At 36.2% G+C, this 22,286-nt stretch overlaps 1 protein-coding gene across 3 annotated transcripts in view; it reads left to right on the top strand.

The window, feature by feature from the left end:
• EIF2B3 (eukaryotic translation initiation factor 2B subunit gamma) overlaps window positions 1-22,286 on the top strand; it is a 91,220-nt gene that overhangs the window by 16,900 nt on the left and 52,034 nt on the right. For all 3 annotated transcript variants that reach the window (XM_087960180.1, XM_026665772.2, XM_026665773.2), the window contains exons 4-5: window positions 3,584-3,743; window positions 5,206-5,317. In XM_087960180.1, coding sequence (XP_087816306.1) covers window positions 3,584-3,743; window positions 5,206-5,317 — 272 coding nt within the window. The remainder of the gene's footprint in view (window positions 1-3,583; window positions 3,744-5,205; window positions 5,318-22,286) is intronic.

The following is a 22,286-nucleotide window of genomic DNA, read 5'->3' as shown; positions in this document are numbered from 1 at the left end:
TAACATGCTATAATGTGCCTCTGCGAAAATGACACATTTGATCTGGGGAAAAATTCTCTTTAGATAATATAAATCACCTTGTAAAATTGTTCCCAGCAATACCTTTAGTATAGTAACCGTTAGTATAGTAACCATTTCAATCTTTTAAAAAAGAAAAATGCTTTTGAAGTAGAATTAGGGGAAAAAATAGTTTACAAACCAACTTTTTATCTAGATTTCTTTCCTGTGTTTTCTCTTTCATTTTCATTTAAAGATTCATAAAAAATATAGTGCTATGTAAAAAAGAAGCATTCTCTACATAAAATATAGAATTGCAGAGCAGGAAGGAATTTTTTAGCTGATGTCCTATCCTATCCCATTCCTTCAGGCTCAATGCAGTACTTGCAAGCAGGATAAAATAATGAAAATTGAAAAAGTGTGTGAGGTAATGAAATTGTTTTCCTTATTCTCTTTATTGCATTCATATGAATCAGGCTCAGCCTAAGAAGAATGTAGAACAATCCAGCCACACTTCAGTTCCTTATTTGCTTAAACGTAATACAAACTAAACCCTTACTATTCCCACCCTAGTGGATATAACCTGATGGATTCTAGGGAGTGGCAGTTCTAACTCTCTTCCTCTGTCTTCTATCTAGTTCCGGGCTGTGCTCCCCTCCTCCTGTTTGTGGAATGTGCTCCCTTCTTCCTGCTGCTTCACTGTAATCCATCTCACCAGCTCTCCCTCCGTAGGCACTATACTATAAAATTCTCAAATGAAAATACCAGGCTGTCACTTGAATGTCTTGAACTTATTGGTTAGTGTGCTTCGGTATGTGGGAATGACTAAGGAGATAAGGGGAAAAGATGCCCCCTAGGGAACGATCAGATGAGAGAGGGCATAGCCCACAATTGCATAATGGGCAGAGAAAGAGACTCAGAAAGGAAGCTGTCCAACTTCTCAGCCTGTAAAAGAGACAGCAGGAGATTTAGCGCTATCAAACTTGTAAGGTTCTGTTAATGTAGCCTCATAATAACGTAGAACTAGCTGAACTGGTCCTGTTCCCTATCTGGTCTACCTAGGAAGGCTTATAGCTTCATTTCTGCCTTCCCTTCAGAGTATACATCTTATTATGTGGGATAGAATAAGAGTTGAGAAACGCTGGCCCAACATCAATCAATCATTCATTTAGTCATTCATTCATTCATTCATATTCATTTATTTATTTATTTAAGGTCTCAGTAATTATTATGTATTAAATTATACATTTATTAAACTTATATATTCATATCTAAGTGATCTAATCTTGGAAGTGCTTTAGAATTCTCCAGCATGTGTCCTTGGCCACCTCAGTCAAGATTTACTGGAGTTGAAACTTTATACATCAGATTGAAGAAGGTGGCTTAATGGCAAGAAATCTTTGGTTACAGTTTCTTATTTCTGTCATTCTCACAGGTCGAAGGCTCTCTTAGCAATCTGTAGGGAGAAGAAATCTAAAGCATGGTTTTTAATAAGTAGAATGAAATTACATCTATAGGGAACAGTGTTGAATATTTACAGCACTTAGAAGAGTATTGTATCTGCTCCCTGCTCCCTTACAAGTATTGTAAATGTACAAAGGGCCCTTGCAAGATACATATTAATATAAAAGTGATGCAGAGACAGAAACCTGGATACCTGATTTGCAGAGAATGTTTTATGTCATGCTCATTGTGCATAATGAGAGCTCACCCCCTTTTTAATTAATATTTTTAAGAAACGTATTTCCTAGCAAAGAAAACCTAAATGTTGATATTAACAGAATATCCCCTATCTTTCAGATATTTTCCTGGCACAATAGTGCAAAAAACTATCATAGTTTTCATGTTAGAAATAATATGTTTATAAATTTCAGTTTGCTGGAGCAAAAAAGCCCAGTTTGGGCTGTTTGCATATTTATAATGTTTGCCTGGGCAGGCTGACCCATTCAGAAGGGGGCTACATCCTACTTTGTAGACATTCTAAAAACACCATTGCATCAGCCGCCTTCTTCCTCTGTAAGATGTTCCCTGTCCCTACTGCTCACCTTCCCCTCTTCTCTTTTTCTGGATAGATGGGCATTATTCCAAAGACAGCACAGGGCTGTAACAGCCCTCCATTTTTATTTTCTAAGAAACTTTATGAGACCCAGTAGCATTCTTGGAAATAAAAGCAGGAATGGAAGTTGAACTATGCTTTATAGTATTCCAGATATTTGCCTGTAACATTTTCTTTTAATAGCAAATCTTTTAGAATTATCAAATCTTTAATTTGAACTTGCGTTGATAATGTTTATTGAATTAATCTTATCTTGAACTAGATGTATTCTTAAATTTTGTGTCAGTTAAATTTAAATAAAGTACATACGTTGGCATAATGGATTTGGGGTATTTATAAATAAATAGTTGCTGTTGGGAATTCCAGAGGTCGACCTTACAAGAGGATGAAAAATGTCAACTGCTTTAATGCAGCATGACTTTAACAATAATAATTTCCCATCAAGTCAGTTTGGACTGTTAGCAATCACATAGATTTTCCCCCCTAACTGGTCAGACAGTTTTCCCCTAACTGGTCTTTCAGACCCTCTAATGGTGCAATCATGAATACAGCAACTGAGGTCATCCAGTTTGCTGTTGGTCACCATCTTCTGAAATATGATAATTCGAGCCTGGAAATTTGTGCCTTGAGTGAGAACAAGGCTGGGTTGATGTCTTCAGTGATCCATTCGTTTGTTTTCTGGCTGTCCACTATATTCTCTGGCATCTTTTCCAACACTAAAGTTCAAGAACATCAATACTCTTGATACCAACGTTCATTTCCATAGATTGTCACAAGGAATACTATTTCTTGCACTATTTTAATCTTGCTGGATATAGATACACCTCTGTGACTGAATATCTTTTCCAAATGGTGCGCTTAATGTCAGGCAATATGCTATTGGATAAGAAAATCTCAGGATTGTCACTATAAATAATAAACTTGTGCATGTTTTTCTCATTCTGCAATCCAGAATTATATGGCGAGGAGAGGATTAAAATAAAATACCACTAGCCCTTACCAAATATGGCAATAACAGAAATATTGAAGTAATATGTACTATTTAGGTTTTTTTGGCAGAGACATTGCAAGAATACCACACTGGAGGTGGCTATTGGACAAACAGCTGACCCCACCTCCCCTGCTGCCCATCTTGCTCCCTCCTTCCCCATTTTTTAAAATTCATATTGCTGTACTTTCATTATCTATTTTTATTGTTCAATTGTGTTACTATTTTTATATTTACATTTTTATAACTTTCTACTGTTGTAAGCTGCCCAGAATAGTCCCACAGCAAGGTGCACAGCAAATAAATTTAATAAGAAAGAAGGAAATAAAATAAATGTCTAGCACATAAAATGCCTTTAAAAGGCAGAAATAAATAAATAATAACTATAAAATAATAAAAAGCTGTTGTAGGATTGATAATAGAGTGTTAACAAATTTAGCAGGGTTTGCTGAGAAGCCCTCCGGTGTACTCTCTTCATATTCCAGAACAGTTGCATATACATGTTTATAAGGAAACAATATTTTTCTTTTATGTTTTGACAGACAGATTTGTTGGTGCTGAGTTGTGATCTAATTACAGATGTTGCTCTTCATGAAGTAGTAGATTTATTTCGAACTCATGATGCCACACTCTCCATGTTAATGAAGAAGGTCTATGAACCCACAGAACTTGGACCTGGGCAAAAAGGAAAGAAAAAATTAGGTAATTCAGTGAGCCTTATTCTGGAATTTGAACCCCTGGTAGTTTCACAAGGTTTGGTAGTTTCTGCAGAATGTAACAGTTTTCACAAACTGCAAGCGGAAATGTTATCGCAGTTTCTCTTCCAATTCCTGATAATCATATAATTATTATAATTACTATTATGATGTTGCCATGCAATATAAGAGTCTGTCATTTTTCTGTTAGATTGTAGCAGCAATTCTATTCCTAATCACATAATATTGGGTTACTTAGCAATTATATTGAAACAGCTTGATATATACCATCAGGTAAACTGTTCAATCAGAACCCCCAAATAAACTATGCTTGACTTAAAGGATTATTCCTTTAATAAAAATTTATTAGTTCAAAAAGAATCTACCAGATTCTGTCTGATTTTGGCCACCATAGACTAACACAGCTCTCTTCCTACAATACTCAATATGGTGACTTTCTTTGTAAACCTTACAATTCACGTACTCAAAATATTTGTTGTTTGTGGCATTCCATCACTATTCTGTTTAGGCAGAATAAACATAAGTTTCTTAAATAAAATTGCTGCTACAGTGCTTATGTTCTCCTGTTTGTATTCATTAACTTTGGCAATGTCTCTTTTAGAAATGATTCCTCGATTTTAGAATCTCTTAGAAAATTTACTCTTTATTTCTACATAAGTCCAAGAGTCTAGCTATTAATTAATATCATTATATGAAACAGTATGTCTTTCAATACTTGCTAGCTGTGCCAAAAATAATAAAATTTTGGTGAGAAGAAGAAAACAGCTATTCCCAGATGCCTTCATTATCCCTGATTCAATAATTCAAATTGTAAAGCAGTAAAGTGGCAAGACAAGTATCTTTCAAATTACAACCACACATAGCTAAAGGATCTTTCATGGAACTTCTTTATGTTTCTTTGATTCCTCCCTGATTGGAACACCCTTACTAGAATTTTCAGGAAAATTATTTCAGGTTCAATGAGCAAACTTTGTTGACATTTATACAGGTAGTCCTCAACTTACAAACATTCATTTTGTGACCATTCAAAGTTACAATGACATTGAAAAAAGTGATTTTTGACTTCATTTGTGATCAATGTAGCATCCCCCCACCACAGGATCAAAATTCAGGTGCTTGGCAACCGGCATGTATCCATGATGGTGGCAGCATTCCAATGCCATGTGATTGCCATTTGTGATCTTCCCAACCAGTTTCTAACAAGCAAAGTCAATGGGAAAGTTGGATTCACTTAAGAACCCATTATTCACTTCACTGCAGTGATTCACTTAACAATTGTGGCAAAAGTCATAAAATAGGGTCCACTGAACAACTGCTTTGTTCTAGTCTCAATTGTGGTCATAAGTCGAGGACCACCTGTATATGCTTTGTTTCAGGTGTCTAGCCATACCCTTACTAGGTTACAGACAAGAATTGTAAAGAAGTTATGTTATGATTTTCTATTTCAGTGGAACAGCGTGACTTCATTGGAGTAGATGACTCAGAGAAGAGGTTGCTTTTCATGGCCAATGAAGCAGATCTGGATGAAGAAATTGTCATTAAGAGATCTATCCTTCAAAAGTAAGCTTTGGACTTTGCCTCTTTCCAAATTAACATGTTTAAATCTTATGAGATATACTGAAAACAAGTAATTATGGAGATGAAGGCTAGCTGCTACGAATATTCAAATTTTCCATTTCACCCAGATTCTAAGTTTGTGTGATGTTTTGTGATGATGTGTATTTATAGTTGTTATATGGGTTTTTCACAGCTAATTCATAATAATATGCACCATAAAATTGCAATGTGAAATTGAGCAATTTAATTATTTATTTCCTATAGCTAGGTTCATAACTTATTATTAATCCAGGAGAACATGGGGTGAACGTTACAGCCTCTAACTGTCTCCCACAAAAGATAAGCTACTATACTGATCATTCCTTTTACTGCAATTTTGTTATCTTTGCTTTCCATTTGTTTCATCATTTTTCAAGTAGTACTAACATGGAAAGCCAGTAGAATCCATTTATTTTCATTTTTTCAAACTGATAAAGTGAAATTGGGAAGGAGGAACTAAGAAAAAGTGCAAACTGGAATATCTCAGTAAGTGAATATAAAAATAATATTTTCTGAATTTTCCATATGAATACATATATTATTTATTATTTTATATATTCTTGTTATTTTTCTAATTTGGTATAAGGCACAGTATGAAAATCTGATCCTCTGAAGCATTTTCTAAAAAAGCATTGCATTAATGCTCCCTTCAAAGGTGGTGTTACTAGACTATATTCTAACATTACAATTAACATTGAATATTAATCTTGCAATGAGATTATGTGCAACACAGATGTGAAGTTGCAAATTCAGTTTCCTTGACAACATTAATTGGAATAATAAGAACGTTTTCTAAGCATTTTCTTTTTTAACCGAATAAAGTAGAATTACAGAATTAGCTTTATCATTATTCTCTATTATGGTCATTAACTAGCATAAAATAAAATCACTAAACAAATAAAATTATAGATTTATAAAGTGGACAAGTAGGATTAAAATAAATGGAGTACATGTATGTATTTATGTATCTATTTTATTCAATTTAGGTGCCACTTAACTTTAAATTGACCTTGGGTGGCTAGGATATAAACTTGAATCACTGTGATATCATTAAGTTGCCACTTGATTACAAGAATTAAAATTAAAAATATAACAAGAAACACAGCCAACTACTTGATTTAGGTTAGGGTTCAAAAATAACAGTCTTTCTGCTCCTATATTTCAGTGTAGGGGCTCTGTAATTCTAATTATACCTCAGACATGCTTTACTTTGTTTTTAGCAAACAAAGCAATAAAATCACTAAGAGGAATAGTAAGAAACAGGCTATATAGCTAAAATGAATAAAACATGTTGAATGATTCTTTATGCTGCTTATCAAAACTTCCCAAATGACGAATTTAAAAAATTACCATAATGGTGCTAAGCAAACAGAGAGTAAATCAAATCGAACTACCCTGTAGAATAAAATTAAGCATCACTACTTGGTGTGGGGGGGACCCTTTGTTTTATAGTACTTTAAATTGTTAGAACAGGAATGTGGAACCAGACTTTTCAAAATTATTTTACTGTAGGAATTGGTTCATAAAAAATGAATGATTCTAAATGATTTCTAGAAATTATTTGGAGATAAGAGATTAGGATAATTAAATTTTGAAGTGTACAGGTTTGGGTAATAACAAATTCTTTCCTTCCTTTCACCATATTTATTGCCTGCCCATTCCTAGTAGACTCTTAGCAAGGAGCTGTATCTTACATTGAATTAGATCTTATATTACACAGGGAAGAAAATTGTTTATATTCAAATAGTAACAATAATTTTGTTTAATTTTAAAACCTTAATTAATTGGGCTATCAGCCCTTACTAGATAATCTTAATTCGATTTTAAATATTATTTATCACTATAATCCAAAAATGTTTAGCTTCTGAAACTAAGTTTAATTGCCTTTATGTAATACTTTTCTACTGCTGTGAACTATATGAATGTACAAACATCAGGAGTTGAACCTGCTTAAGGAAATACTTAACTTTTTATATTTGGTTCTGAAAAAAAAATGCAAGTGTTTTCTTTAACTCATAGTTGAAATACCTAGGAAGATACAGTCAGCTCTTTCATTGACCAATAAAGCTATTAGTATCATGGTAACCAAAGACCATTCAAATGCATGCATCTACCAAAGTCAAATAAAAATTCAGTTTTGGAGATAGCTTTTCCCAAATTGGATATTCTTTAGATATGTGGATTTTAGCTCCCATAATTTTCAACAGTAGATGTGGGAATTCTGAGAATGGGAAATATATGTAGAGCTTGCAAAATATATGTGAAATTTGCCAAGTTGGAGAAGACTGCTGGTATAGGAATAAATGCTATAAGAAAAGTGGATTTTGTATTTCCACTGGATTTGTTCATTTCCATCATCATTTGCCAGGTTTCAAATGTTAGCTGCGATAATCCAAACATTGTCATATTTTATGCCAAATGAAGAAATGTTGAATTATCTTTATGTTAAACCAGGATAGGAAATCTGTGTCTTTTCAAATTTTGCTGAACTATAATTCATAGCATCACTCACTATAGGCAGTGTTTCTAGAGAGGCATAGATTTTCCATCTTTGTGTTATCCTAAGGATAGAAGTTTGTATCTGTGCATTTGGTATGTACTTTGAAGTCTCACTTCACTAAGCTCTATCTTTCTAAGCATTTGGCAAGCCACAGCATTGAAAAATAATGATAATTCTATTGCCCTTTCTCTCTCTCTCATCTTCAAAGGTGGTGGTGGAGTTAATATACTTCTTTTCATGGAGTGAGTACTACAAGCAAATAATTGTTTGCCTCACCATATCCATATGTGTGTGTGTGTGTGTATATGTATATATACGCACATACACGCACACACTTGTTTAAAAAAGTATTCTAAAAGACACCTGTTAGAGCAGGTCTAAATTTGGATCATTTCCCCTTAAAATGCTGTGGGTTGTTGGAGGATGAGCTGTCCCCAGTAAACCATCCACCTTCGTGGGTGTCCCATCTCTGTAAATGCAGGTGCAGTGCTGTTCCAAAGAGGATGCACTAAATCACAGCCACAATCAAGCCTACTCATTACCTCATACAAAAAGGAATACCTCCTATACGAATGTAATGGCAAGAATGGCTTTGAAGCGACAATACAGTCTCTATTCAAAAGACCTAACCCATTTATGTATGAAAAGGATATTGTGGTTTTACTTAGTCCTCTTTAAAATTCCTTTTGTGGGAGGAAAAGCTTATTTAAGTGCAGAGATGAATCATTAAAAGAATTGTTCAGGCACAGAAATGTATTAGGCACCTCTAAAATATTAAGAGAATACAAAGTTATGTCATTTTTGTTATTTACAGTGGAGGTTAATTTAAACAACAACAAGGAATGGATCCTATACTAATACAATAATCTTTGTTAGTGTGGTATTCTCGTGAAATTGTTTCTATGAACCTCTATTATACTTTTTACAGTATAATTCCTTAACATTGCATACCTCCTATAAAGTTAGTACATATTTCAGGTTAATTAGGGATTATATGTCAGTGTTGAGCTTTTTATAGTTACCTCCAAGGCATTGTAAATCATCATGATTAGAAAAGGGCTACCTAGTGAGAACGGCATATTAAGAAGCTAAGAGAATATTCTTTTTGTAAGAGTCAGTTGATTTTTCCCTACTTTTGTAGGTAAAGTTTAGCTGTTACCCCAAAATATTATGAAGAGAGAACTCCTCTGAATAAAATTGATTGCTGCCTATACAATGCTTGTGCAAATGTCCACATGCACATGCCTTTACATGCTCTTGGCTTCAGATAACCACAATAATATACTGAGGAAACTGCCATGAAAAAGCCTTGCTTGCGAAGAACTACAAATTTATTTTTACAATCAATTAATCTTTGAATTTTACATTCGTTTGCATTGCACTGAACAAAAAAAAAGTGAGGTGTAACATGATGTGCTATATGTCTTTTCCCTTGAGTGGATATGAAATTTAAAGTGAGCCAAGCCATATTTGTTGTCTACCTACCTTGTCTCTAGCTTATGCTCCTAAATATGGTACTCAAATGGGAAACTAGCTGGAAGCAGAAAGAAAAGGAAGAAAAGCCTGTTTCTGGATTCTTGCTATGGACTAGGCCTTAGAACAGAGATTTCCAATTTGAGATCCAAACGTCGTATACATTCCTGAAAACCTTGAATGTGATCCCTTTGAGGCCTTCCCAGATTTTTAACTTTTTAAAGTAAGAGTGAAAAATATTAAATACATGATCATATGAATTGCATTTAAATTAATTCAATTAATTTAAAATTAAAGGAAATCAACTTCATTTTGTGTCCTGGCCTCACTGATGTCTCACCACATTTCCTACTGTGTGGAATATAGAGCCTGAGATGCTATTCAAGGGCCCAGGGCAGTTCTCATCCCAAAAACAGTTGCACATCTTTGGCTTAGATGACTGAAATACAGGCGTCAAAAATAGAACGGAATGAACATTATTGCAGTTTTAATTGCTTTGTCTTCCCCTGATACATCTTTGTTCTTTAAATAGTCATTTGTCAAGGATCTTGTGAAAATATAATTCATTAACTCAAGAGTTATACATAATAAGTTGGGCTGAAAGATAAAGTTGCCCAAGGAACATCTCGACTGAGGGATGATTTGACTCAAAATCTTTTGAGTCTATCACTTACTCTACCGCTAGTATACAGGCAATTCTCAACTTACAACCATTCATTTACTGACCATACAAAGTTACAACCGCAATTTATAAGCATTTTTTACATTTTCAGTTGTTGCAGTATTCCCATGGTCAGATGAAAATTTGGACGCTTGACAACTGGCTCATATTTATGACGGATATAGTCTCCTGGTGTCATGTGATCACCTTTTGCAACCTTATGACAAGCAAAGTCAATGGGCAAGCCAGATTCACTTAACTAATTTAACGACTGAAGCAATTCATGTAACAATTGTGGTAAGAAAGGCCATAAAACAGGATGAAACTCACTTAACAACTCTCTTGTTTAGCAGTAGAAATGTAGGGCTCAGTTGTGGTTGTAGGTTGAGAACTTCCTATATTCATAATGCAGGGTTGTTGGGGTTGACAAATGATAGAGAAATGTTGCACTTGAAAATCTGTTGTTTTAATTTTACATTTTAATTACACACTATTAAGAGCTCAGGAAATACTTGCAAGTTGTTAGAACTGACGAGATTCTTTAGGTTGAGGTGGGATAGAAGAGAGTGAAAAAGAGAGAGTTCCAAGGCATGAATAAAAACAATGGAAAATTATTGTATAGATTTAGATCCAGTAAAAGTGATCACACTAGAGGCCAAAGAGCTCTTGTGTTCATCATGTATGAACTGCAGGACGCTGTCTAAACATATTTAAATGATGGCTGTTTATGCACGCATACTTCTAAAACCCCATATACCGGTAACCAAAGAACCTGAAGCAGAAGGTCCACTGAATCCTATAATAATTCTTTTTATTGATACTCTAACAAAGGAATAATTAATACATGCTACAATAATTTCTTTTAACAAAGACTTCTAGGTTTGCATGAATGCAAAACCTTAGCAGAAATCTGGGATAAGCTAGAAACTCACTGTAATAAATTAAACTGCTATATATAAAAAGCAATTGAAAATTTAAATTGGCCACATAGTTTTTAAGGAATTGGAGGCTTAGTGAACCATGTTATCATCCATCCAAAGCTGAAAAAATTGATGTTGGGTAGATTCTTCTGAGGAAAAATATGACATGCAATAATGCCACATACACGCTGAGTATTCTTTGTGGTAGGAAAGTACTTCAGAGCCTACAAATTATGTTCTAGATCAGCGTTTCTCAACCTTGGCAACTTTGGCTGGAGAATTCTGGGAGTTAAGTCCACATTTCTTCAAGTTGCCAAGGTTGGGAAACACTGTTCTAGATGCTTCCGTTGCTTTTCTGTGGGTACACATTCAGTAAAACAATCCTCCAAGCTAGACTAGTCACTGAATTTGAACTTTTTCTGTTCTGGCTTACCTGCTTATTATTGTGAGATGAGAAGCATGCTATATTTACTTCGTTTTACAACATTTTGTCAATGATAGATTTTGTTTTTTTTACTCTTATAGCCCTCTTAGTAAAACTATATGGTTTTGGATTTCAAAGGTAAAGAGCTCTGGCTCCTTATAGGGCAGTTGGAGAGACTGACCTTTTGGTGCATCCATTCCTGTATTTTGAGCTTCTCTCTCTCTTATCTTTCAAAGGAAAATCAAATTTTCTGAGTGGGCATTTCTATTTCTAAAAAATATGTAGGTTTTTAATTATAATCTACTTTGCTCCTTTTGGGGGAGGGGATTTACATTAGAATTTCAGTTCAGAAGCAAAAAAATAGTTAGTGAATCTAATTGCTCTTTTCAGATTACTTTGTCAAAGCTCAGTATGTGTCTGTGCATATAAATTATATAAATTAACCGTCCTCCATTTTGTACCATCTAGCTATATTTAAATTCATCTTTCCCAACCAGCAAGACAATAGACCATGAAAGTGTAATCCAACACATTAGTACCAGACCATAAAAGAGGTAATGTCCTTGTCTTTTGAATGTTTATAGGATCTTTCTCAGTGGACAATTCCTAACTTGTTTAGCTTCATAGAATCATTTTACTGTGTTGTTCAGGTGGCATTGAAGACTGAGTCTAAGGTCAGTGGAGTTATCCATGCCTATTTGAACACAGTCCAGAGTTTTTTGGCCACATGTTAGACATATGTTACTCATCAATAGCTGTGGAACTCCATGACGCAAACCAGACTGGAATGCAGCAGTTAGTTAACACCCCAGTCTGGGTTGTAAATATATTAGCAAATGTAAAGAAGCAGAAGAGAGAGAAAATATTACATAAAGCACTGCAAGAGTAACATGAGGCATTGGTCAATCGGTGATAACCAAGCCTAAGCCTTCTGTAGCTTTTTATTTTAAACTGTCTAGTCAATCTTTAACAAGGGGCAGTACAAGAGGATTTTCTATCTGGAAATAGCTATGGGAATTGTTTAATTGATTTATCGTACATCAAGAAATGCTAGCTTGAAAGAGCTCTTATATCAACCCTATCTTTTAGTTCGAAGAAATATGCTTTCTAAAAAGACATATAAGTGAATGTGTTTTCAGAATTGTAGTTACATTTGGTACTGATTGAACTAATTGGAGTTACATAATGACAATTTGCTACACTTACTGCATTGGCTGCTGAGTTAACAATGCATAACCAGCACATTCACAGGGGTGCAATTTGGCTAAGGAAGCTGAAAAAAACAAATACCAGCAGGAATGAGACTACAAAGTAATAGGCCAATTGTGAAGTCACCTAAGGGTGAATGGTCTTCTGAACTGTAATTTTTCGAGTTTGTAGGCAAAGAGAATTGCTGTAGCAATTACTGATTGGCTATATAGGTAGTTCTTGACTTATGACCAGTCATTGAGGATTGTTTGAAGTTATGGTGGCTCAGAAAGGTTGCTTTATGGTATGTACAGAGTTCCAGCCATGGTAAAATGTAACACACACACAAACACACACCCCTAGTTACACGATCATGATTTGATTGCTTGACAATCTGTTCCCCTTTACAACCAGTGCCAAGTGTCTCACAACCATGAGATTGCCAATTGTGATCTTCTCTGCTGGCTTTCCCAGGAAGTCGTTGGGGATCTCTGCACTGAGCTTGAAAAACGAAGCAGGGATCATGAAGATCCGAGCTTTGTTTTTCCAGCACCGCTTCGGAGTTCCGTTCCATGCATGGAGGGGAGAGGAACTTCTGCGCTAGGCTGGACAAACAAAGCAAGGATCATGAAGATCTGAGCTTCATTTTTCCAGCCCAGTACAGGAGTTTCTGTCTGCTCATGGAGGGGAGAGGAACTCCAGCACCGGGCTGAATAAATGGAGGATCCTGAAGATCCAAGCTCTGTTCCTACACTCTACTGCAGGAGTCCCCTTCCATCAGTAGGTAGGATTCAAATTATTTTATTACCAGTTCTGTGGGTGTGGCTAGGTGGCTGTGGCTAGGTGAGCGTGATCATGTGACTGGGTGGGCATGGCTTTTTTGCAGCAAACCCCCCTCCCCCATTTTTTTGGACTTTCTGGGCCTCAGGCAGAAGGCTTCCCTGGGGCTCAGGAAGGAAAAAATGCCGAGCATAGGGTGGGCATGCAGCACCCCCCTGCACTCCATTTTGGGGCCTTCTGGGCCTCAGGCAAGCCTCCTGGGGGGGCGTTTTTGTTCCCAGAAGGCTTCCCTGGGACCCAGGAAGGAAAAAAAATGGGCATGGGGAGGTTCTGCGCCCCCCTCCATTTTTTGCCTTCCTGGGCCTCAGGGAAGACTCCTGGGCGAAGCAGTAAGACAGCGAGGGGGATCCTGGCACAGCTGATCATAGGAACAGCTGATTGTCAGGAGCGGGGGAAAAAGAAATACCTTAAGGAGTGACTGGGCAGGGAAGAACACAGTCAGTGATGTCAGGCATGTGTGCGATGTTGTGCATGTGCGATAAGGACTGACTGGGAGGTGAGGGGCGACCGGGACGGGGGCGTGGCCAGCCAGAAGTTACGACCGGTTCAGCGACCCACGCCGAATCTTGCCCAACTATTTTGCTCTATCCATTTAAGTCACCCACACAGTCATTTAACAACTGCAACTGGGAGAACCAGGATTGTGGCCATTGAATGAAGTGGTCATGTGGGCATCTTGTTTAACAACCACTTCACTCAACAACTGAGATTCTGGTCCTAATTGTAATTATAAGTTCAAGGACTACCTGTATGGAAGACCAGAAATAATATTTTCTTTGTTCTTTATTTTAAAGGAATCAGAGGACACAATTAAGCCTCAGAGCATTTGATTGGCTGACTTAATTTTTTTAAAAATGTTTTCATTTTGTAGGAACAGTGAAGTAGAAATCAGCCATGCTACAAATGTCTCAGGTCCCATAGGTGTTCTTAGAATTTAGAAATGCTGAGTGATGGCAACACAAAGCTTTATTGGAAATATGCTCACCTGCCCAGAACGTGGTAAGCTAAGGGTAGCTGAGAACATATTAAGAGGGTAGCAAAAATGGCAGGAGGTTCCTCCCCAGTTTGCCTTCTCCTGAATGTATTTTGTGATTGCTACCAGCTGGCAGCTATTTTATGAATGAATCTAATCCCAACCTAGACCTTATTCTCCTTCCTCATGGCAGTAATTTTGTAAGAGCGCTCATTTAATTTTAAATTGCCTACAAACCGCTCAAAGTTGAAAAATTTTATTTAGAGCATACAGCAGCCTCTACCTTTTAAAGTGACAAAGGCAGCATGTGTTCCTAGATTCAGATAAGAGAAATTATGAGCTAAATATTTCCCTCCTCTCATCTTGCTGCTTTCTGAAATTTACCTTCTCCTGCATTACTGTTTAAAAGAAAGAAAAGCTTCATATTGGAAATAAATATCAGAAAACCATCAATCAATGGTAGAGAAGAGGAAAGGGAAGAATAATGGTAATCCCGGTCTGGATTGATACCACACATTTGATAGCAAAAAAATGGGCTAAGTGAACAATTGCATGCTGGTATATAATATAACACCAGTTTAACTTAACAAGTTTAAAATTAGATAATTCAGGATGAGAAAAGGAAGAAATTGTCAATATTTCATGTAGCAATCTGCCAATTATAAAAGCATATTTTGAGTTTGGTCAAAAGAAGAAGTAAAATAGGCAAAGCTCTCAGAGAGCAGATTTTCAGGGCACCTATTTTGTTAAGCAACTTCAAAAAAGTTAAAAAGAAAAGAGGTTGGGGAAAGGGAGGAAGGAATTTTGGCTGCATTCCTGGTTGTGGTTTATCCTTATTGGATCATTGCCGTGATACTGCAGCTTCTGTATTGTTTGCTTGCCCTTCGAGTAAAGCTGTGTGTAAAAAAATGAATGTGTTTGTAGGTAACATAATTGTTATACACGATGCTTTATAAAAATTGTAATAAATTCTATATTCATGGAATTTATATTCTTACAGAGGAAAGAAAGGAGGAAAAAGTCAGGGATAGATAGGTGTATGAAATTACTTCAAGAAGTTGTATTTCAGATTATTTACTATAAACTATTAGGAATATAATGTGTGTTCTGTTCATTGTTAATGCACATTGGAAGAAATCTATCTAAACTAATGCTAAAAAAGAAATACATTTATTAAACACTTTAAGTTCTTAATGATAAAAAGAAAAACAAACAAACAGAAAACAAGGAAGGGGTGGCTCTAGTAGCAAACTGTTGCATAGATTGGATCCTGCCATGAAAAAAGTAGAATTAACTTTTGTAGAAGTATCTGCAAAATATGTCTAAGATCCAGGGGTGGGATTCAGCTGGTATGGACTGGTTCGGGTGAACCGGTAGTTCCGGCGATCAGTTGGCCCCGCCCACCTGCCCCTGCACTAGTCTGTCCTATATTTCCTTTGTTTGAAGCCCAGCTGATAGGCGTGGCAGAGTGGATTGCAGTACCTCAGCTGTTTTACGCACTAGGGCTGCAGTTGAAGGTAAGTTTAGAGCTATTTTCAAAGGAACCGCGTGCACGTGCAGTGCACATTTGGAGCGGGCAAAGCACGCACTCAGCGAACCAGTTGTTACACCATTGCTAAGATCTACAGTAAGAATGCAAGGCAAATTGTATTGGCATAAACAGTCTGGGCCCAAGTGATATGATGAATTGATTCTGGACAAATAACTTAAGTAGAACTGTTTGAGCAATTACTAGTTATTCAACAGTGAGTTACTAGTAAGCTTTCAGGAAAGGCAAAATACAGCTAGGTAGTATCAGGCTACTATAGCTTAGAACCCATATCCTTCCTTGTGGCTTCATATAGCTGCTTAATGATATGGTAGAAAAGTTAGAAACTAGGCAGGATTTCCTATGTTATGTTATGTAATACAACATATCCAATATGTACTGTATCCATTTGTGTCAATTTTGATACTCTCTCTTGATGGAGATGTTGTGCAGGGAGGGATGGCTACTTTATATGAATTATTGTAACAATGCAAAGGGATAAATATTGTAAAAATGTGCTTGCAACTGGCATTATCAAAACATAAAGGATAAAGATAGCAATATGTTCCATAGTGCTTTAGAAATTATTAATGCAGAAGTTTAAAGACCACCAGTCAATTTGCTGAGCTTTTGTTCCAGAAGTCTAGATGTTCAGGATGGTCGAATAAACGGGAAGTTGTTGAAAACGAGTTTCCTATTTGAAGCACTGTATCTCAACCAGAGTAGAATTGTATTAAGTAGTAAATAATATTTGGTAATTTTCATCTAGAATCTAGGTGAAATGCCAATTTTTGTATGCACTCTTATGAAAACCATTTGTGAAAAGGGGCTTTTGGCAAGTTTTCTGTTTTTTTTGGAAGGACATAATTTTTTCCCATTTTTGCATTGTAGGGGTTTGGACTATGGCTGAAGAATTGCCCCTAAATAGTGGCCATGAGATATAATTTGCTTAAGCCACTCTAACAACCCTGAGAACAGGGTCTCTTCAGACTTCTTTCTTCCCACAGTCTTTGTTTATAAGAGCACTTGAAAATATTGTTCTTCAGGTAAATGTAGTGTTCCATGCTTGATCCATGCCTTAGGATTTCAGTGAACATCTCTTTCCCAGGCCAAAAAGCTATTGAATTTTTAAAGCTTTTCAGGAAGAAGAATCTGTGAGCACATATTTAGCTGTACCAGACTCTATTGAAAGAATAATGGTTTGTTCCTCCATTCAGCAGCGTTCTTATCCTTATAAGAGTGCCTGAGTTGCAGTTGTGTCGAAATTATTTTATTTCTATGCTTTAACATTGCTTTTGGTCCTCTCTTTAATCTAAGTATTCTTAACAAAAATGTGAGTATTTGAGATATGGGGGTATTTTTGTTTTGGGAAACGCTTTGCAAATATACTTGCAAAATGGGAAAATGTATCATCTGCACAAAAATTATAATGCTTCCTAATGCTCTGCTCTTATTTTCTATCCCAGCTTATTTTTGTGATGTATCTTATTCCTTGATAATGAAGTCCTAAGTTAGTAGCTATTAAAGGATATTGGAAATGAAATAGGCCTTTTGAAAGGTGAGCATGAATCTTACAGCTGCATGGCTCATCTTGTTACAAAAATAATATAACATAAACAAAAGTGAGAGTTCGGTTAAAAAAAACAACCTTACTCTTTTGAAACTACACCTGTATGAAAGATACCTTCTTTTATCACAAAAATATTAACTCAGAAATTCAGCCTATGTAACACACTCCAGCATTCATAATTCATCATTTTATAAGGTATTTTTAATCCTTAAATAATGATTCTAATATCAACTAGTTTTAACTTGCAATTTACTAATTTATTATTTTTTAAAAAATAAAATAAAGTTCTGTGTAATTGATGGCTGTCTAAAATGGAGATGGAGAAGAAAGCTAGGAAAAAATCTTTAAGGAGAAATGTTGCTTCTTAATCCTGTTTCCTTTGGCAGTTTTCTGTCTTCACTCATCACACAACTAAAATACATTGTGGCCTTCTGAGAGGAAGATACCAAATTCTAATCCTCAAATAAAAGACTTCCTTCTGCTACCTATTGTGCATGGATACTGTGGATATATACTGTATTGCAAAGTATTTGAACACAGCTTTACAGTTAAAAGAGTTTTGTGAACATTACAGCTCCATTACAGTTTTAGTCCTTAATCCAGGGGTCTCCAAACTTGGCAATTTTAAGACTTGTGGACTTCAACTCCCACAATTCTCGCCTGGAGAATTCTGGGAGTTGAAGTCCACAAGTCTTAAAGTTGCCAAGTTTGGAGACCTCTGCCTTAATTTATAATGCCAGTTTGGATGATACCAATAAAATTAATTAAATGAATGACTCAACTTCACATTCCTTTTTGGCACTTCTCAACAATATCAGAGAGGGTCCCAGATATTGTTCAGAAGTGCCAAAAAATAGTGTGCAGGTGATTCGTGTTCTCTTGTTCAGTTTTTGGAAACATCTGAAATAGCAACTTAGTCTTTTTGCTATGAGAAAAATAAATGAGTTACTTTTTTGCTGGAGGCATTTGTACATTTTTTGTTTTGTTTTGTTGCAAGTTGGAAATAGTAGAAAGCATATCCTGTTTAATACTGTATGTCTGAATTTGCCTTAAGAAACAATGTGTAGTTGGAAGCAGAGATTTCTCCTTTTTCTTTTTCATCTTTTCATAGTAAAATGTTTTTATTTTCCTGTCAGTGGTGGAATATCTCTTCTTTTGTTCTGGTTTGATTAGTGAGACGCAGCAGTATGTCTACAGAAAAGTTAGGTTTTCCCTTTGCAAATGTTGCTTTTTGATGTGAAATTTCTAAGTGTGACGTTGATCTTGAAGATATTTTCCTCATAGATCTGCCAAATCTCAATCTCCATTTATATAACTTTGAAAGCCTTCTCCACAAAAGCTAGACTTAAAGTATATGAAGCTTCTTTTGGTACAACTCTTCTTTCTTGACTAATATACCCTTTCATTCTTTTAAGATTTTGTCAACATAAATAATCCTTGACCTAGAACCATAATTGAGCCCAAATTACTGTTGCTAAGCAAGACAGTTGTTAAATGAGTTTTGCCTCATTTTAAGACTTTTCTTCTCGTCTATTGTTTATATTGTTCATGTTCATAGTTTACTTGAACTCATAGTCTGTTTTCTAGTCTAGTGTCTTAGCCACTAGACCAACATGTTTCATGCTACTATTATATAATTAGCACAATGTATGAATAATCTCTGTTGAATTACTCTTGTATATTAGAAATGTTCTCAATAAGTTTTTACAGAGCCTGAATGGAAAAACGCAATATAGGACAGCTTCCATTGTTATGTGGATCCCTGGGTAGGAAAAAGAGGAATAAAAATCCCAGGTTCCAATAAAATTTACTAGAACCCAATGAGTTTAAGGAAGTGTATTCCTTCCTCATGGACAATATAAAAACAGAAACAATCAAAAGTAGGCACGAATGTTTTGCAGAAAGTTACAATATACAGATTATAATATTTATAAAAATGGCCAATTATCTGGTATGTACTGTAACAGAGATGTCTATAATATAATAGTCTCAGCTGTAAATTCAACAATCAGACCACCTCAGTGCTAGACTTCTTTGCTATGTCCTTTGGATAGCAGAAGTTCAGTGGGTGTCTTGGCTTCATGATATGGTTCTCTAAATTGCTCCTGTTACCAACAGTCCTGTTGATAAAGAAAAAAACATTGTTTCAGTTGATTGTCATTTTATGATGTATTGTTCAAACAAAATAGCACCATGAGTTACAGAATCTTGAAACCTAAACAAGTAGTCCCCTACTGTAACCTTTATCCTTTTTGAATATTTAAGTGGCTAGTTAAACACATTTAAACGTTTTTATCTTGCTTCTGTAGCTAGGCTAGATTAGATTAGATTAGATTAGATTAGATTAGATTAGATTAGATTAGATTAGATTAGATTAGGCAGGCAGGCAGGCTGGCTGGCTGGCGCGAGAGAGACCATTAAATAAAATTAGATTCAAAAGACCACTTTCTATCAGTGATTTTCTCATCTTCCTTGTATACTTGCTCTTCAGCCTCGCGACAATGCCCCCAAATATTTTTCTAGTTAGCTCAGTGAAACTGGCAGCCATAATTTGGACTTTAAGACTTAAAGTCATGGGTGTCCAACCTCGTGACTTGTCTGGGCCACACTGAATGAAGAGGAATGGTTTTGGGCCATATATAAAATATATAATATAATTAATTTATGATCTTGTGGAAGTTGCATTACTAGCTGTCCACGGCCACATGCATGGACTTCAAAACAGCTTAAAACCTAATCTCTAAGTGCCATGCAAAAGGTATAAAAGAGAAAATAACTAAGAAACCTTAGTGATATTCACATATGATTTTAAGTCATAAAGTTCAATTTAGTAAACTGAAATTTAAGCAATATACTAATGAATGGGTTCATTTGTTCTTGGTCTGTATAACAGGATAAGGCAATTAGGGAAGTACTGTATAATCTTTGGCTGTTAAACTTGAGAGAGTGGTTTATTATACCTAAACTAGCCAGTAATGAATACTGTATGAAATTGGGCAGAATCCCTTGTAAACTTTCAGTTAGGACTTTGCCAGTCTTGTTTTCATATTTGCTCAGGGCTTTTTCACACACCGCATTCTTAAGCTGCTTGATTCCCAGAAATAAAATTGGTTTAAGAAACCTGTCCCAGATTTCAACTACTTCCTCTGCTTTGACCATCATAAAGGCCTGGTATTTTCTCTGGACTGTGGCCTCCAATTAGTGGCCGCCTCTGTTTTTTGGTTTTTTAAAAACTCCTATGGACCATATCAGGAAATGAAGCAACAATGGTTTTTCTTTCCATGAGTAAGTCTTTGAGGAGAGAACATGTGGATTCCATCGACAGACCTTTTCTTTTCTATGGACCTTTCTGTATTGGCTCTGCCTCAAACTGCACACCAATCCATGGACTGGGAAAAATAAAAATAAAAAAACACCTTTTTACTATTTATTTTACTGTTCCTTAGCCTAGAACAGCGATGGCTAACTTTTTCGTCCTCACGTGCTGAAAGTGTGCATATGTGCCTGCATCCATAATGCAATGCGTGTGCGACCCCCTCTGCGCATGCGTGCGCGATCCCCCTGCGTGCCTCTGCACATGCATGTGTGACCCCCCGCACCCCCCAGTGCGCTGTGCACCTCTGTGCATGCATGCATGTCTCCCACACACATGCACCCCCGCATGCACAGCAGATAACCAACAATCAGCTGACTGGCGGGAGGCATGCGCACGCATGCGCAATGGACCTGATCTGGGGCAACCGCTCACGTGGCGGCAGAAATGGCTCTGCGTGTGACTTGCGGCACGTGTGATATACAGTGGTGGGATTCAAAAATTTTTACTACCGGTTCTGTGGGCGTGGCTTGGTGGGCCTGGCAGGGGAAGGATACTGTAAATATCCAGTCAGAAGTGGTATTGCCGATTCTCTGAACTACTCAAAAATTCCACTACCGGTTCTCCAGAACTGGTCAGAACCTGCTGAATACCACCTCTGGTGCCATAGGTTCGCCATCACGGGCCTAGAAGGTAGCTCAACCAGTAACTGAATGATAGGGGGCATTCCTACCACAGCACACAGTGATGAATTGTAATAAAGGTACACAGAAGGGAAATTGGACACGCTGCTTATAATGGTAGAAATCCTAAAACACTACATTGGATGCAAGGCAGGGGGCTGGATTGAGTAACGGTTGTTATTGTATGTTCCTGCTCTCAAGAAGCATTTAACATGGTAGCCTAGTCATGTAGATCAACCCTTAGTCACTTGTAGAAAATGAGGAGTAAGGTGAATGAACAGATTGCCTGTATCAGTATATTGCTCATTCATACTTTATTAAATCATGATCGGTAGCCATGTGAACATGACTTTTTCTGAAAGAATTTTCTATTAATCTATTAAATTTAGGCATCTTGTTGCCTTATATTTTATGCTTTATGATAATGTATCTATAACTGATCTGGGTAACAACTAAGCAAATAAACATTTAAAGAATAATTGTGAATATTTTAATATTGTTCAATTAGTATTTATTCGTTAAATTGCAAAATTTAATCTTAATTTAGCCTCCAAATGGGAGAAGCCACTTTTGCTTAAATGGGGCATTATTTTAAAATCCTGTTGGTGACTAGATTTGTTTTAACAGGGAAGTTTGTTCTCATTGCCAGGAATAGAGCCGGAGTGCTGCAGGGTTTGTATTTCTAGAATTCTTTCATAACTTTAATTTGTATTTGATTGTTGGCATGGTTGCAATATTTGTATGATCTGACTGACTGTCTGGATAATTTCTTTAATTAAATGCAGACTGAACTCACTTAAAACATGTTGCATTTACTTGTAAAAAGTTTTCAAATGATTTGAAATATCTTCTCTCTTGGT

Source organism: Notechis scutatus, chromosome 3, assembly GCF_049901735.1.
Source record: "Notechis scutatus isolate UNSWTSFEM ecotype Mainland chromosome 3, rNotScu1.2, whole genome shotgun sequence".
Lineage (NCBI taxonomy): Eukaryota > Metazoa > Chordata > Lepidosauria > Squamata > Elapidae > Notechis > Notechis scutatus.
This window is presented reverse-complemented; position numbering and strand designations above follow the sequence as displayed.